At 39.6% G+C, this 18,073-nt stretch overlaps 1 protein-coding gene across 1 annotated transcript in view; it reads right to left on the bottom strand.

The window, feature by feature from the left end:
* SVEP1 (sushi, von Willebrand factor type A, EGF and pentraxin domain containing 1) overlaps nt 1-18,073 on the bottom strand; it is a 132,307-nt gene that overhangs the window by 59,725 nt on the left and 54,509 nt on the right. Inside the window, exons 7-17 of the mRNA XM_074812946.1 lie at nt 14,867-15,061; nt 12,351-12,469; nt 10,771-10,900; nt 9,992-10,099; nt 9,591-9,722; nt 8,043-8,237; nt 6,846-6,967; nt 3,842-3,950; nt 1,705-1,893; nt 1,147-1,380; nt 472-633 (exon numbers count right to left, since the gene is read on the bottom strand). Coding sequence (XP_074669047.1) covers nt 472-633; nt 1,147-1,380; nt 1,705-1,893; nt 3,842-3,950; nt 6,846-6,967; nt 8,043-8,237; nt 9,591-9,722; nt 9,992-10,099; nt 10,771-10,900; nt 12,351-12,469; nt 14,867-15,061 — 1,695 coding nt within the window. The remainder of the gene's footprint in view (nt 1-471; nt 634-1,146; nt 1,381-1,704; nt 1,894-3,841; nt 3,951-6,845; nt 6,968-8,042; nt 8,238-9,590; nt 9,723-9,991; nt 10,100-10,770; nt 10,901-12,350; nt 12,470-14,866; nt 15,062-18,073) is intronic.

The following is an 18,073-nucleotide window of genomic DNA, read 5'->3' as shown; positions in this document are numbered from 1 at the left end:
ATCAACAAGATTAATGATAAGATTATAAATAGGAAATAAAACTAGCAACTTTTTTTTTTTTAACAAGTCATAAAGAGATAGTGGTGCTGAGGTGCTCAGCGCCACAGCACTGAAGTAGGATGCAGACATTTTATCTTTGACTATGGTAGGATGGAGAGGGGCTGGCAAGGACAAGAATGGCATTATTTTAAGTGTATTAGTCCCTGCAAAATCAGCTCCCAATCTCACAGAACGAAGACAGAAATGAAACAAAGCTTCAAAGGCCAGCTCTTCTTAAAACATCTGCCCAGGCATCCTGCGTGCCACAGCAATGGTGAAAACCTGGATTTTTCCTTTACATATGCATCAAGGGGCAGTTAGGACTGCTCCTCATTGCACAGGCTAACCTTATTCCAGTACTCCCACCACAGGGACCAAAAGGATGCCACCAGACATGCAGAAGCGGCTGTCTGAAGAAGACAAAGTTCTCACCTTTGCATTCAGAGATGCTTCGAGAGTGTAGATACTCAGTATAGCTACCAGATGGACAACTTTTGCATTCCAGCTGCCCTTCCTCATCTTGGTAGGATCCAGTCCAGCAGCTTTCACAGGTATGATGCTCCAGGGAGTAATAGGTACCCAAAGGGCAATTGACTGTAATGTTGGAAACATAAGGTTCCCCTCAGAGTGCACAATCATACATATTTGTCTTGCCTCTGGAGTTCCCATTTAGTCAAACCCTGTTTATGTGAAATGTGACTGTTCCTCAGCAAATGGGCTATCACTCTGAAATACTTCAGAAATCTCACTACGCACAGGAAATGGAATCCAATTCCATATCTTAGCTACACATCACCCACAAGACTAACAGGGTTAAAAGACTGCATACCAAGCACTGTTTTCCTGTGTATCACCAAGTGTGGATATGTCTGATTTCCCCATGGGATTGGAATCCTGGGTACAAAAGTGTCTTTTTTCCAAAGGCCTTGGTTAAGAACATAAACATTCTCTGGAAGTCAAACTGTGCAAAGCATTTTTGCAGTTTATTGTTCTGGGAGACCACAAGCACTGGACTGTGTCAAACCATAACCCTCTGCAAACATCCTCTAAAACCTTGCTTTTCAAAAGGATTCTAAATACATGTAAGGAACAAGTCATCTGGCTTACCACACATTCTTCCCCTCAGCACAGAACCGGGCCTGCAGAACAGAAAGGCCTTCTCAGTCTCCAGTGAGTTGCTGTCAGCTACAATGAGTTCAGATGCAAACTGAAAGGAATACATGGGTTCCTTATTGAGAGTCCGATTCAGCCTGTTCGTGATTGTCTCCAGAGTTTTAAGGAGCCGTCGCTGGTTTTCCAGTTCCAATGTATCATTCCTTTCATCAGGCAGTGGCACGCTAGCTGGGATATAAACAGAAAACACAAAAAGCGCAGAGATTTTACAGTCAGCACTTCCAGTGTACTCTGGAGTATACTAAGAGTGCAACACTCAAGCTTGCCTGTGCACTCAAGCAGGCCAGGTGCACAAGGCTCTCCGTGAACATGAGGCTGAGATCTTTTCCCCAAGCAGAAAGTCTGTGATGAAATGGGGATATGTCTCCAGAAAACTGTCATCTGCACCTCCAGCAGGCTTTGTGAACTGAAGGCTAAGTTTTAGTGAAGGTATTAGAAACATGTTTTTAAAAAGAAGGAACAGGAGAAGGATGATATTTTGCCTTTTCTCACCTGTGATGTTAAATATTAACTTGATTTTGTGGTCAGTCATTGGAACATTCAATTTATGCCTTTTGACTCGAGCAGGTGCTGCCTTTACAGAGGCAGAGAGATGCTTGGATAAGCTGTCTTCTTGAGCTGTATCAACAAAATCATCATAGGAATAATCCAGCTGGTTCGCTGCCCCCCAGCCAGCAGGTCCTGTGAGGCATTAAGAAAGAACAAAGGAAGCAACACCATGTGGAAAATAAGTGCTTGTACTTATTTCTAAAATACATCCCCAATAGAATGCAGCCTGTTTGAAGATCCAGATGATGCATGATGGCTTTGCCTCCACACAAGTGCCTATTGTACGAGCATTCTGACTGAAGAAGAAGGAAGAACCAATCTCACTCCTAACCAATATCCTGGAGATTCTGAATCTTATGCAGTTAGCCAAAACTTTAAAGAAATACTGCCATAAAAGAAGTTGCAATTCCTTCTCCTCCCCTGTGTTGAATGGACCCTCACCTGTCAGCAACATGTTCTTAAACAATTCCATATTGCTCTCTCTTCCTCTTCCTGCTCAATTACAGACAGCACGGCCTACACCACATGTCTCCATTGCATCTTCTCACAGCTCCTGAATAGTTCTACCATTGTCTGCCATCCCAGAAAAGGCTGGTAGCATTACCTTACACGTTTATTCACCCCAGACAGGCATCTCCTCTTAACACATAGTGATCAAATTCACCCCCTGCATAATGTCCTTCACCTATAACATGCTTCCAACCAGAAACAATTAAACAATTGTGTCTGTAAATAATCTACCTTTTCATAATGACTAAATCTAGAGGTGCGTGGTCTATATCATCAATCTAGCTCTTTTTTTAGAAACATGAAGATAGAAAAAAATTCTGCCCACTACCTGTTACCAGTCACCCAGATTACGCTTAATTTACAGTGGAAACTAGGACAAGATAACCCCACAGCTTTGTGGTTAATACCATGTGAGTACTCCACAACTAGTTTTCTACACTGCTGTTTCTTATGATTTGAGGAGAGTTCTCCTGCCTCCCCAGTGTAAAATCATGAGAAACTCCAGAAAAACAGCAACACAGTTACTCTGGTAAGAGGTTGACATGAACCAGAAGAGACTAGGACCCTACATCCCATGTCCTCAACACTGTTTCCAAGTGCCTTTACAAATTAGCTCCAGCTGTCATCAGTACTCATCCTTACCCTGATGACAACTGCAAACTGAACATGCAGCCCCTCCGCGTCTGATTACAAACAAATGTGCTCTCAAACTCAGTGAAGCATGTCTAGAAGGGGAGAATAAGCAGGAAGTTCTACCAAGTAACTCCACTACAAACCTGTAAAAGAGTCACAGTCCTATGATAGAGTACATATTCTGATGTTGATCTGCCAAAATGCCTCCTGCTAAGACAGGCAATGTAAGTTATCTGGTTTTAGCCCTTATGCTCTGAGCACTCCCATGGGACTCAGAAATGCCAAGGACAACAGCAGTACAACATGGACACTAACCTGTTTGAAAATGGACTGAAAATGATAATTTACTTGGCAGAAAGCAAAGTGGGAACGATCACTATGACTGTCACAGCTTTCATTCTGATATAGCTACAGTCATCCTGCAAAATCTGTCCTTGCACAGAGGAAGTAATTTCACAGCTAATGGGCGGACTTAAGCTTGTATAGCTTTACACTGTGAGGGTTCTGTGCTGATCTGAACCAGCACCAAGGATGCTCCTTGTTTTCTTAACAATCTCCAGAACCATCTATTGTACTTTTTCAGTATTTTGGTTTGAAACTGTATGTTACTCAAAAGTTGCTTTCTTCCAGGCTAACCAACCAGGTTTGTAGGATGCTGTGTGTGTGGGCTTTCCCCACCCCTCTCCACCCATCACGAGGCATCTCAGTAAACTTTTCCTCTATACTGTACAGGAAACTGTATCAAAACAAGACAGCAAACAGTTCCATAATATTGTTATAAAACAGTTCCATAATATTGTTATAATTGCTTACTATCTTCAAAGTTCTACAGTTATTTTAAAACAATGTTTCACACAACACAATGTGTACTTCAGACCAAAAGTAATCATGCTGCATTAAACCTGGACGGCTAAGAATCTATGCAATTGATAATTACCAATGGCAAATCCATTTTCATAATCATAATTATATTCCAAGCAATGCTTCTGTGTCTGATCTTCTAATCTGCAGTCAATATCATCAACATCATTACAGAATGATGGGACCTTCCAACATAAAGAAGAAAAACATTAAGTAAGTAAAACCACACAGCCCCCTCCCCAGACTTATAAAAACTTCTAGTTACAATGTAAAGCACTGGTCCTTGTCAGTGACACTAGATTTCCCCTTTCATGTCTCTTATACCCTAGCAAGGTCTGCTGAAAGAACTATGTTCTATTTATACAGCTGGGAAATAAGACGGCAACTTGTAGGCATACAAGCTCTTTGTTATAGAAGATCTTTTTTATACGAGAAGATGTCCATTCAGTTAACCCCTCTTGCATGTGAAATCCCAAAATACAGAAATAAGTTCATGACTGTTTCTCCCTGCTGAAGATGACAGGAGAACTTACACGTTTGAAAACACCTGCGTTTTTTCCGTCTATGTAACTTGTAATTCTGTCAGGTTTACAACAATGCTGACACTTTGTTTCTAGCTTTCAAACCTTATTTCTTCATACCCACCCACCTCTCCCTACCCATGGAAAGGGACTCATGAATTCCACTAAGAGACCTCAGAGGACAGAAAATCATCTGAGAAGGACAGAAACCACAGAACAGAAAACTCGACAGAAACATTTCTGGTATTATTACATTTCTTAATTTCACCAAAGCAGTGGAGATTAGATAAGAACAGATGAATGTGTGATTTTTGAGAAAATCTGTATTTCTTGCTTTTTCCAGAAAGGTTTCAAGCAAGTTGGGTCTAGGTCATGTTTTGGAATTGTTTTGCTTTTTCCACATGAATTTTCATTGGAAAGATGGCTCCTGCTGATTCCTCCCCCCTTTTCAGATCTCTGCTAGAATTTCAAATTCTTGGGAACAGGAATAGCCATATTCAAAACAGCCTTTTTGACTGTTTTCCCAGATTGTTGCATTTTTATGTAATTGCTTGGGCAGGTCACTAAGCATTTTTTCCCTATTATCTTTTGCTTGCCGATAGTAACGGTCTAAGCACTGGAACCTGGTGGGGTAGCTGGCTCTTGGGGGAAAGGAACCAGCCAAGATTTCTCCACTGGAAGAGAACAAACCTGGAGTAAGGTAAGAGAGTAACAGATATTTAGGTCCAAGTGTCAGAGATTGCCTGAAGCGTTATGTAAGTTTTCAGTCATTTGACATGGGCTAGTGACATATATTCCAAAGTTGCAGGTATTGCAGGAGCTTTTAAAATACGGGCCTTGCTTGTGCTGCAAAAAAACTGTAAATGCCCAGTGTTTTCTTCTGGGTCCCAAGGGAACTGGTGGATAAAGTGGCTAAGCCACTACCCATCATATCTGAGAAGTCGTGGCTGCCCAGTGAAGTTCCTGCTGACTGGAAGAGGGAAAACACAACCCTCATTATTAAAAAGGGAAAATAGGAACACCCAGGGAACTACAGGCCAGTGTTACCTCTGTGCCTGGAAAGATCATGGAGCAGATTCTCCTGGAAACTATCCTAGGGCACATGGAAAACAAAGAGGTGATTGGTGACAGCCAACATGGCTTCACTAAGGGCAAATTGTGCCTGACAAAATTGGTGGTCTTCTACGATGGGGTTACACTGTTGATGGATGAGGGAAGAGCAAATGACATCATCTGCTTGGACTTGTGAAAAGCTTTTGATGCTGTCCCACAAGACATCCTTGTCTTTAAATTGGAGAGACATGGATTTGATGGATGGACCACTTGGTGGATGAGGAACTGGATGGATGGTTGCACTCAAAGAGTTGCGGTCAACGGCTCAATGTCCAAGTGGAGAGCAGTGATATAAGAAGGACACAGACCTGTTGAAGCGAGTCCAGAGGAGGTCACGAAAATGCTCAGGGGGCTGGAGCACCTCCCTTATGAGGACAGGCTGAGAGAGTTGGGGGTGTTCAGCCTGGAGAAGAGAAGGCTCCAGGGAGACCTTATAGTGGCCTTCCAGTGGTTAAAGGGGGCTACAGGAAAGATGGGGAGGGACTCTAGGGATAGGATGAGGGGTAACGGTTTTAAACTGAAAGAGGGTAGAGTTAGATTAATATAAGGAAGAAATTCTTCACTGTGAGGGTGGTGAGACACTGGCACAGGTTGCCCAGAGAGGCTGTGGCTGCCCCCTCCTTGGAAGAGTTCAAGGTCAGGTTGGACAGGGCTTTGAGCAACCTGGTCTAGTGGAAGGTGTCCCTGTCCATGGCAGGGGGTTGGACTAGATGATCTTAAAGGTCCCTTCCAACCCAAACCATTCTATGATTCTAATGCTGTCACAGTAGGCCTGGACATGCACTCCTGAGACCACAACTCAAAGTCCTGCTGCTCCTGCTTTGCAGCTGGGGACAGACTCTTGGATTAAGAGGGGAGATTGTGGTATTGAAGTCAAAAGCAAGAGATGCAGTGAGAAGGAACATGGTACTCCTTTAAATTCAGTGCCATGCAGTTCTTAATGGTAAGAGTGAGAACTCAGAAACTCAAGAAACCTGAGCAAATTATTTAAATCATTACTACTGGATTTAAGTGCTTGGACTTACACACCAAGTGTGGAATTAATCTATTTGTATACATATATATTAATTTATATTATATGGGTATATGTTATACATATTCTATATAAGATACATATATTTTATAATCACACCCAACTTTCAAACTGCACAGGTTCTCTTCAGAGGCCTACTGAAAATCTGTTAGTAGCAGGTGCCTGAGCTACTTGGACACTTCTACAGATTCTGTCCTATATAACTCTACATTGAAGACTGAACTGAACTACATTAAAATGCCAGTGAATCACCTTTATTTTTAAAGGAGACTTGTCATCTTCTGAAAAAGCACAGATTTCATTTACGGGTTTCTGTTGTTTTTTCCTTGTATGAAATTAGTTAGCTTGGAGAAGTAACAATGAGGTACATTTTTTAAAAGGTATGTAAAAGGAAGGAGTATTTACTAACCTACCATTTTACCAAGCGCACTCTGGAATGCATCAGTAAAGCTATTCAGAAGATTGCTGTCATCACACTGTGTTGCTTTGTAGAACATCTCAAAGGATTTGAACCCATGATTTGCAAAACGATTTACTGAAAAATGTTGGAGAAATAAATTTTCACTGGTCAGTGCAAGAGTTTCAGAGGTAAAAGCAAGATCACTCAATCTAAAAATGGAATACACTAAGCTAAGAAGCATTGTCTTTAAATCAGCAAATCTAAATTCCTGGTGTTGTGTACATGAAACTGGATCACTCATACCTCCGCCAATACAGTTGAACATGACCCTTTGGCAGGCATCCAATTTATTGGGAAAGGTAACAGACACTAAAAAAAGGTCTGTTTTATCTATTTCAGCATTTTCTTAATGGAAGAAACCTGTGAGCTGTCAACTAAACTCCGTACTTACTTTTCACTGAGAGAGAGGTACTAAATATTAAGTCCTATCACTAACGCTGCTAGGCTAAATATGAAAAATTCTCATGCAGAATTTAAGCAAATTAAAGTTTCTAAGTGTCCAAGTTACAGCTTTTGAATTAATATGTTATCTCTGAAACGTTACTTTCACTTCCTCATAGGTGAAACAGTTGCTGAAACCAAGAATCCACTCTGACGGAAGTGGATGCAACATGGTGCCAAGAATGGCTTCATATGTAGCTCTAATACATTTATTAGTAGTGTCACTGAAGCTGGGAAATTCCACAGCTGAAGTTTTGCATGTGTCCATCTCAAAGAAAATACATAAGCGCTTCTGATGTGGTGATAATTAGATACGCAAGTACAGCATGCACTGTGCATTTGGATCAGTAAGTTGCAAATATTGTTGAAATTCCTATTGAAAAGACACTGTTAGTGTTTTTAAACAAACTGTGTCAAATACCAATTCAAAATAATGACAGACCTTGTCTACATCACCATCTTTGCTACTTCATGATTCCCAGGAATCAAATTCTCAGCTATTGTTGTGTTTTAGAAAGCTTCTGAAATAACACATTTAGGGACTTCTAGGCATTCTTTCACAATATTTGTAACGATTTGGAGGCAGAGGACAGAGAAGATTTGTCATCATTAAATAGAAGTAATAATTTCTGCAATATTTTCATGTGCTTCCTTGTTAAACATAGTGTTTGATGAGTTGCAGATTCATTTTAGTAACAATAAGACTTACAAGAGCAGCCAGGCCACTCTGGAGAGAAAGGCGGCTTCCAGACACCATCCTCATATGCACAATAGTAGTTTTCACTTGACCCTTCTGAAAAGCTATAACCCTCTGCACAGTGCAATGTGCAGTTAACTCCCACTTTATCTGATGTGCATGTAAAATCACCATTCACAGGCTCAAAGGAGACTTCACAGGGAGAACCTATGAAAAATGCAAAGATTTATAGATTGATGAATGTAGTGAAGTAAGTAGGCACACAGGAAAACAGCACTGATAGCATTTCCAAAAGTACCTAGTATCCACCTGATCTTGCCGCTGTTGAAGTCTGTGGAAGTATTATCGTTACTTCCATAAAGGCGAGGTCAGGCTACTGCTAAATTATTCTCAATATGACGCTGGAATTTGAAATCCAGAAACATGAAGACTTCAAAAATTTGTGATACATATAAGAAATTAAAAAAACCTCAGAAATGCAAGACCCAAACCCTTCTGTACTTCTGCAAAGGTGCATGCTCGAGCATATACTTACTAAAACAATACAAAATATTAATTAAATTTTTACATGAACTTTCATACAATGAATTCTAATGAATACAATGTAAACTATATTACATCTTGAATTCTGAAACTAAACTTTATCCATTCTGCACTACTACAACAACACATGGACTTGTCAGAATCATCTTAGGAGGGACTGACTGTAAACCCTCAGTTATGATTTATTTTACAGGTCAATTGTGAATGAGATTGTGAACGTCTGAAAACATTATGTCATAAACACTGAATGACAGAAAGTCTTTGGTGGTGCAGAACTTGAAATAATGCTAATTCTAAGAACTAGCTTGTTCTTGCCAAGATTTACAGCAAATCAGAAATGAGCACATCCATTTGCAACTTACCTTTTCTAAAAGCTATAACCAAAATTCCAGTTCACGTGATTTTAAATTTTCTCTTCACTAACAGATTTTTTAATACAGACATCCAACTGAGACATAAACACTAGAGATTAGAGATGAAGTAGAATTTTCATCCTTAATACTTGATCTGCCAAATTATTCTTTGGCCTTTAAAGAAGAAAGTGAACTGTGGGGAAAAGATGCTAATGCAATAAACACAAATGTACCAGTATATAGGTACACACAGCTTCTAAAATCTAGAGTGTTCTAGTATCTGTTACAATATTTGTAGGTAATATTTCCATAAAGTTTTTCTTTTTAACTACAGATTTGCCATAAGACTTCAGTAACGTGTATTATTTCATTTCACCTGGTATCTGTCACTGAGAAGAAAATGGATTACCGTTTTACTGCTGCATGAATCGTAACTTCAGTGCTTTTACACCTAATTTGAATTTATAGGACCAAATTCACTGCTGTGCTGCTTCAGTCTTAGACAATGTATTCATGGGTACTAACAAACATCCTGACTGCCTTGAAGTTACTCCAATATAAAATGGAAATAACTAAAAGAAAAAGTAGGGTAGCATTGTATCCTTTATTATATTCAGTTAAAACAATCCCATACACTCTTGACCAAAAAACTAAGACGACAAACCTTTGATGACAATGTGGATCTCACATGTCCTGTTATTGCCAGAGGGATCCATGGCTGTGTATTGAACTGTTGTCTCTCCTTTGGGAAAGAGATCTCCAGGTGCATGACTCCTAGTGACAGTCAGTGGAGCACCTAGAAGAGTTAAAAGACAACCTAAAACATCAATAAGTAAAAGAAGGTTGCTCACACCCAACCTTGTCAAATGGAGAAGGAAATGGCAGCATGTTTTCCAAATTATAATTCTAAAATAAATTATAAAATGTATAAATTACAAAACAAAAACTTAAAAATAAGTAAGAAAACCCTCAAAAAATCCTTAACTCCAAGGGACCAAGGGTGGACAGGCTGGAGTTCCCTAGCCTTCCACTGTTGCATGCATGGTTTTGGGTGCACTATCTCACCTGAATTGTCTGAAAACTGTGGTTCTTCCCATGTCGCTGGGTAATCATTCTCTACTGCTTGCATGGGTGGTGGAGATCTGCATTTGTCAATTACAGGAGGTTCTGCATCTGCAGAGTTTGAAGGGATGGCATGACATTAGCTTATGGAACTGTCACCACATTCAAATGAAATCTATAACGAGAAGCAGTCAGGTAAACAGCAGTTTTAAGTTCACATCAGAAAATACAACAAAGTTAGATGCACACTTGTAAACCGCTGCAACTGGTAGATGCTTAGGGATGAACAGGACTAGTTATTCTGCCGGACTCATGGTTTCTGCATTCTGTTTGCTTTCTACAGAGCAAACCTTGTTTAACAAGTCTGACAAATAACACAACAATCTCTGACAGAGCTACTTGAACAATGGTTTGCATCAGCAATGTGTGGGAACCTTGGAAATTTTGCTGGAGTCTTTAAAGAAGGAAAAAAAAAGATATATATGATGAAGGCAATAGGTGACAACACAATAAAGCACCTAATCTACCACTATGAGGAAAAACCTTAACATTCAGAATGAACAACAGTACAAAGAACAACCCAAATTGAGCATCTGGGAGCAACGATTGCACACCATGCAAACTATGACCCATGATCAGCAAAGCATTTATGGAGATGATATTACTCCTGGGCTTATACCTGCAAACATAAAGGCCACAGTGACTCACAGTCTCTTTCTGCACCAAATTAAGAGGTTTCAATCATGACAGACTCCTTCCCAGTGATTTTTACCAGCACTTACCAATAACCTTGACACTGAATGTACAGCTTGCCTCATTGCCTGACTTATCAGCTGCTGTGTAAGTAATGGCAACTTCACCAATTGGGAGAAGAAACGGTGGTATGAAAGCTGGGGTAACGTGAACTGAGACCTTTTATAGGAAAACACTTGTTATTTAAAAAACAAAGCTGGTTAGTAATCACAACACTCATGTTTCAAGAAATGACCACAAAATAGTATCCTTCAGTGTCGAGCCTACTTAATGCTACTTCTTAATGCAAACAGCCTCTTCAAGTAATGAGGACAGACTTCGTAACAGAGTGCTCTGCTCCCCTTCTCAAGACTGACTTCTTTAGAGTAACAGGGATTTACTCAGCATTTGGACCCTGACCTACTGCAGTTCACAGCACGGTGCATTAAGAAAACTCAGGACCAACTCTTGTTTGCCTCATTGCACTGAACACACACTATGTCAGCTCAGAACCTGCTTTGCCTGCAGTTCAGCTCTTCAGCTGCAGGGCAGCAGACCTGGGAGATGAGTGGAGCACAGTTGTGGGCTGTAAGTACTTACATACCCAGTTTTAATCTACATGTTTATGAGTCAATAACTCACAGATGCTTCAAAACATTCTGGCATGGCAAAGGAACCCTACATTTGGAGTAAATACACTTACACACCGTCTGCTGCTCTTTCATATGGGTTAGAACTCTCTTAAGGAACTTCTCTTTAAAAAAAAATGTTTTCATGTGAACACAGCAGTTTTCCTGACAACTGTGGCTTTGACAAACCAGCTACAACTAAGAGCTAAGGCACTTGGTTTCTAAGTTCAATGAATGACCCCGTGTCAACAAAGCTACAATACCTGACCATGGCTATGCTACAGCACAAAATGTGTGAACTTAAACCTCTTTTACTGGGATAGTCCACGGTTTCCAAGTGCAAAAATCTCCTGTGTTTGCAGCAAATTAAAAGCACACACAGAGTCACTGTTCCTCTGCTGACTCATGATAAAGCATGCAGTTGCTGTAACTTGATCACGTCTGAGCCTGTAGGGAATGTTACTCTTTATGAAACAGTTCTGGAGCAAGTTTTCCTTGTAACTCCATTTCCAGACCTCTGATATCCATAGCAGTCAAAGGCCCATGTCTGAACCTTTCATTGGATAAGAAAATGAGATTTTTCTTTCTCCCTTGGGAAGCTGAAGTGAGTTTTTACTTATCACAGTGTGTTCTTGTTAGCCTTTTAGATTAATGAACTGGTTTGCTTCCTTCTGAGAAGAGTTTATTAAACTTCTTCACATTCTAAGAGCTCATTTTTAAAGCAGCTGTCTCCATCTTAAAAACAAGGGCACATTCTTTCTTTGGACCACATAAATTAACTGTATGAGATTTCATGCACTTAAACACCATGCAGTGTCCTGTGACTGCATAACCCTAATGAAGACAGAAAATGCTGAATTCTTAAGATACAAGCTTTTCAGCACATTTTCCTTCTACTTCTGCTTCTCAAAAGAAAGAAATTCTAGTGGGTCATAAAATTAATTTGAAATAGCTAGCTATAGAAAGACTGCCTCCAGACAAATGTATAGATTTTAACTTGCCTCATCTCCAGAGTTATCCTCAGCTGTCGGTACCTGCCAGGTGATATTGGCAGAGTTATGATGTTCCAGAGTCTCAGTCTCAATATTTTCTGGACAGTGGATCCGAGGAGCTTCAATATCTGATCCAGAAAAAGACAAATTAGTTTTGTATGTGGGATTATAGAAATAAAACCTCTATAATGGTTAGACTGTAACTTGTTATAATCACTTTTTTTTTTTTGCGCTGCCTGGAATATAAATGCACATGTTTTTGCAAACTTCCTGTCTCTGATCTTTTTTAATTCTTGCCTACAGGCTCACACATAAACAGTAAATTCTCCTGGGGAAGGGACTATTTTTTGCTGTACTTTTGTACATCACTGAGCACAATGAGACTATGGTTTGTACATGCAACCATAAACCAAGGAGTAAAAAAGACAGAATGAATTTGTTTCTCTTATTATTCATCCATTCATTACACACATATGCTCATTAAGAAGGAATGGCTTCTCTAACCTTTCACTGCCCACACATGACACATAAAGACGAAAACACTTGTTTCTGATAATCAGTGACTTAAAAAAAAAAAGTATTTGTGACATGATATATGTACTATGAACAAGACAGTAGTGACTCTCAGATTCCCTGGACCATGGTGTGGAACTGACTTGAAAGAAACAATGGCAAGATTTCTGGCACCAGCTGCTGGAAATGTGCCTTAATAAACTCCTGCTACAAGGTATTGTATAGGACAAATGGAGTCTTCTTGTGACAATGTGACAATGCTGGATGGTTTCAAAGGACTGTGGTACAACATGGGTAACTTCACCACCAACATTTAAGCCTCAAGTTTCTCTGACAAACTTAAAAACAATTCTTCATTTTCCTGGCACAGGACCTCCCAAAACATTTGTGGTCCGGTTATTTTATTGCTATAGTATTGTTTGATAAATGGTCTCTAGACTCATGAGACAAGGACACATTCAGCTCTGAACTCATCTATGCCCAGGAGGCTTTAAAATAACTCAGAACTAATATCACTTGTATTTTTATTACTAAATAGTTCCAGTAAAGACATAACTCAGGCAATTAAACCTCTGCAATTAAGAGTGCAAAGCAATAAATACAAGTGATTTTGCCTTCCTCTGAACTCATTCTGAAGAAAATGTTATTAGAAATGCACTCTTTTAAATAACTACCAGTTATGGTTCACACTCCCCTGACCACAGCCTTCAGGCTGAGGCAAATTCCATTTGAAAGTGAAATTCTTAAAAAGAATAATAAATAAGTCAAAAAGAAAATGGCTATTTTGAACTGGCCAAATATGTTGGCAGAAAAACAGAGACAGAGCAATTGAAATGCAACTGTTCATTTTTACTAGAAAAGAATAACCCTCAGAGTTTCTTGGTGACTCTTATTTTAGGGTTTTATGTACTGGTAATACCTAAAAGCTTGAACCCAAGCCATGCTGCTTTATCTTGATCCAAACACTTCAGCTTGCAGCCTTATGCTGGGATCCCATCAAATATTAAAAACTGTGGTTTGGCACAGGTTTACACAAAAGATTCAGAAAAACAATGTGGTACATCACAGGGTGGGAAATAATATGTTTAAAGAGGGATAAAATCTTCCTGGCCATTACAGAGAAAAAAGTTCTACCTCCGTTTCTGTAGTGACCTGGCATGATGACTGCCATGACTGTTTTCTGTATTGTTCTTTAACCCAGTGGCTGGTAAGAGCCCCAGCTTGGGGTGGAAGCATTAGTTCTGGGAGCACAATAGTTCATGAAGAGGTGAATAGCATTTTTGCTTGTATCCTCCTATAATCCAAAGTCCAACTCCTTCAAACTCGGTGTGCCTGCGTGTAAGGGAATAAATAACCCTGAAGAGGTGGGTAAATATGGCAGAACCATATTAAAATGCACATGACCATCTTCTGTCCACCTTTATACTCCGCGCACCTTGTGCCAGCCAATTTTGGCCTTAACTCTTGTGCACTGTTGCTCAGGGCATGTCAACAGTCACAGTCAGTTCAAAGACAGATGAAATGAACCATCCCTCTATAGTCTATCAACCAGGGTTTACACAGTATTTACAGATTTGCTCCAGGGCTTACATAAACCTGTGCTAAACCAGTAATAGTATTATTATCATTGTTGTTTTACTAGGAGTGTGGGTTCCACTTTGACTATCTTTAAGCTAAGAGCTTTCACTTCTACTTTAAAATTTTGAATTTACCTGCACATCAGGCCTTTTAGCAGGCAGCTTCGCAACAACAGACTTATGAGATGGATACCAGGAGAGACAGTTCATGATGAACACTAAGATGGCACTCAAGGAACCTCTGAACTCCACACTTTTATTACAAACTACAAGTAAATCTAAAAGACAAGCTATAATGGTACAGGCCACACTTCTTGTAAACTGTGTAAATCACGTTTTCCCCAGTTCAAACGTGTCCTCACTCAGTTATTTGCTGTGTGCTTCCTTTCAATTCTGCACACGTGCACACAGGAATGATTTTGTGCTGGTCTCTACCTTTACACAGAGCCTCCTGGATGTTTGCACTCCATCTCCCAAACGAAATGCACCTCAGTTCTCTAGCTCCTGACAAGATGAATCCTTGGGAACAGCTCAGCTGGCACACAGTCCCAGAAACGGCAGGCTCCAGCCCACATCTGGGAGGGAGAACTGTTACACCTGCTGGTTTCTGGAGGATGGGACAACGCATTTCTACAAGAGACCAGTAGAATATGTCTTTTAACTGACATATACAAAGTATACAATCAAAAAAATCTGCAAATAAAGTTATACAGCAACTCAGAGGGAACACAAAATACACAGACTTTTTAAGAGTCTGCATGCACTATGAGTACATCAAAACAGTAAGACCTGCTGAAGCTCTGTACTCCAGTCCTGACTGAAGTAAGCAGCATCCAGGATACCAGGTCTTCTATTTTCTCATGCTTTCCACTGGGACAGAAAAACAGTATTTGTCACACAGCTCTACTGTATCTTACTCTCTCTGTTTTTCACTTTTCCTTTAAAACTTCATGGTTGCTTTGTAGCTGCATTCCCTTGCCTTCTATGGAAACCAGACTTACAGCAGGAGAGAGGTAATAGTCTTGTATCTGTTGCCTTCTTCAGCTTTTACACTGTCTCTTGAAATAAGAATGAGAGATGAAAAAGGACATCCTGCCATGAGCTCACTGTAGGTTATGGATATGGCATGTGATTTTGCCTACCACATTCCAAAAGGAATGAAATTTGGCTTGGTTTTGACTGTGCTCAAACCCAGATGCAAAGACTCAGGGTGACCGTAAGTGGCAGTGGACCTTCTCTGTAAGGCCAGGAAGGGCCAATGGTTGCCTTAAGGCTTAAAATGGAAGTTTTGAACTATTTTATTACTAGAATTTACTACAAATTCTGAAGACAATTTGCATCGAAGTGTAAACTTCCAAAAACCACAATGTGTATGAACAGGTTCAACTGTCATGAAAGCTTTGTTTCACTTCTGAGCTGTTGTTTTTACCATGTGAGGCAAGGAATGTCATTTTTACTTCAAACATGGAGGCATTAACAAACAGGGCAAAAGGGGTATGCTGTGAATGCAGTTCATAGATTTTCAGTAGTGTTCCTTGCAACAGATAATAGACAAACAATCAAGAAAAATGCTTCATTTTTTATAGCCAATGAGAAGACTTGTAACTCTTTAGCTAGTCAGCAAAGTAAGCAGACAGGTCTTTACACAAAGGGCACACAAAGAACAACCCAACCCAGCTACAGAATGGAAAGCTCTGTTCATCTCTTAGCAATGCTTTAATGACACAGAAGTGGTTCACATTCAGAATACTTCATATTCTTTTTCTCTCCTCTCCTAAAACATGCAGCAAATAACTGAAAACAGGTTTTACTGCATGAAACATAATTTAAAGATTGCAAGCGTTCTAAGTATTTCCTGCCCTTTAAACTCTCAATACTGAAATAATGTTTAAAGTCCAACCAATTAATAACTGCACTTCATTTCAACAGGATGCAAAGATCACAAATGTTAACACATTTGTTCACTTCAGGCAGACACTGTTGGCTATGAAATGTAAAACAACTCCATCAGAAAAAAAACCCCAAACCCTAACGTTTGGTTGCTTGCCACAGGAAGGTAATGGACAAATACCAGAAAGATCAGAAATTGCAGAAAACAATGCTTGAAAAGACAAGCTAAAAGCATTAAAATGTATACTGTTCAGGGAACAAGTAGAGGAAAAGCTGTGGAATGTGTACGCATGGAAACCTGCGAAAACTGCATCTCTTCGGGAAGCAGTAACAACCCTCCTGGGTGAGATGCTTCCAACTATATTAGCAAAATCCTACTAAAGCACAATCCTGAAACATCTGACAAACATTCAGGATAACCTTTGGTAGACGTAGCCCGAGGGAATCTCTTCTAAGAAGTGGGACAGATTTTTACCAGAAAAAAAAACCTGTAACAGTGTTATTGAGCCTTTTTATCTCTGCTCAATTCCAGAATTTGATCAAGATGACCCAGGAAGTCTGGACTTCATGAGGAGCAGAGTGATATCCATGATGTTAGACATATGGACAGGGAATTAATAGAGAGGAAAAAAGTACTTCTAAGGAGAGACAAGAGTCTGCTTTTGTTTGCAACTGCCTGGGATGAACCACAACACTGTATGATGATTCTTAACATCAAGAGGAACTTCAATATTGTAACAAAAGAAAAGACTACCAAGGAAATCATGCGTCCTTCCATCAATCCCTTTGCAAATACAGTGTTTCAGTGAAAGAATTGGCCAACTGCAATTACAAGTGTGGAGTAGTAATTCTTTCAACACTAGATGGCATCAACACGCTGGATGCCATCTGTACTTTCACCTTCACTAAACCTTGACCAAAGCAAGAACTATATCTTGCAAAATTAATTTTGCAAAATTCATTAATTTTAACATGCTGGATATTAACCTTTTGCCAATGGGGAAGAAAACACAAGAACATGACTGTGGAATTTTTTTTTTCAAATTGGACAAATGACAAAGATTCCCTTTTCAGCAGATACTTTGTTTGCAAACCATCTAATGTGTAACCTACTCAAAAGCAACTCAATGCTAACAGCATCCTTCATGAAAAATATAAAAATTTAAACATATGTAATAGCTGAACTTGCATTAACTTCCAGTCTCTTGGAAAAAGATGCATATGACAACAGACCTCACAAAAGTGACTGTAAACAATCCAGGCTATGTTATGGTACAGTGTCAGTTATGGTTACAGATGGTTGTAGTCTCAGTGATCTAACTTTTAAATATGGTAAACTTTGCACTGCTGCACATTCAAACTGAAAAGCATTCAGAAAAAGATCTAGGAAAGTACCCCGAGGTCCAAGAAATCTGTTTCAAGGTAAGAGACTGAACCCAATTCCACTTCATTTTTGTAATAGAGGGGTAAGAAATGAATAAATCATCACTTACAAATGTCTAAACACAGCAGGATTTCTGGTACCTTTTATGTAGTAGATGACAAATAATAGCTAGGAGCCGTTCAGACTAAAAATAAATGGAGAATACCTCCATGACAATGATGAACATTCAGAAAATGAGTACAAAAGGTAGTTTTTGAGGAGGACATGACATTAGTCTTCTCATCTGCATCCTTTCCTGAATAAAATTCCACACATCTATATTGAACAAGAATCTCAGCAAGCTTGTTCTGAACACCAGCCACAACAAG

This window comes from Strix aluco, chromosome Z, assembly GCF_031877795.1.
Source record: "Strix aluco isolate bStrAlu1 chromosome Z, bStrAlu1.hap1, whole genome shotgun sequence".
Classification (NCBI taxonomy): Eukaryota; Metazoa; Chordata; class Aves; order Strigiformes; family Strigidae; genus Strix; species Strix aluco.
Note: the sequence above shows the minus strand (reverse complement) of the source record. Positions and strands in the feature narration are given on the sequence as shown.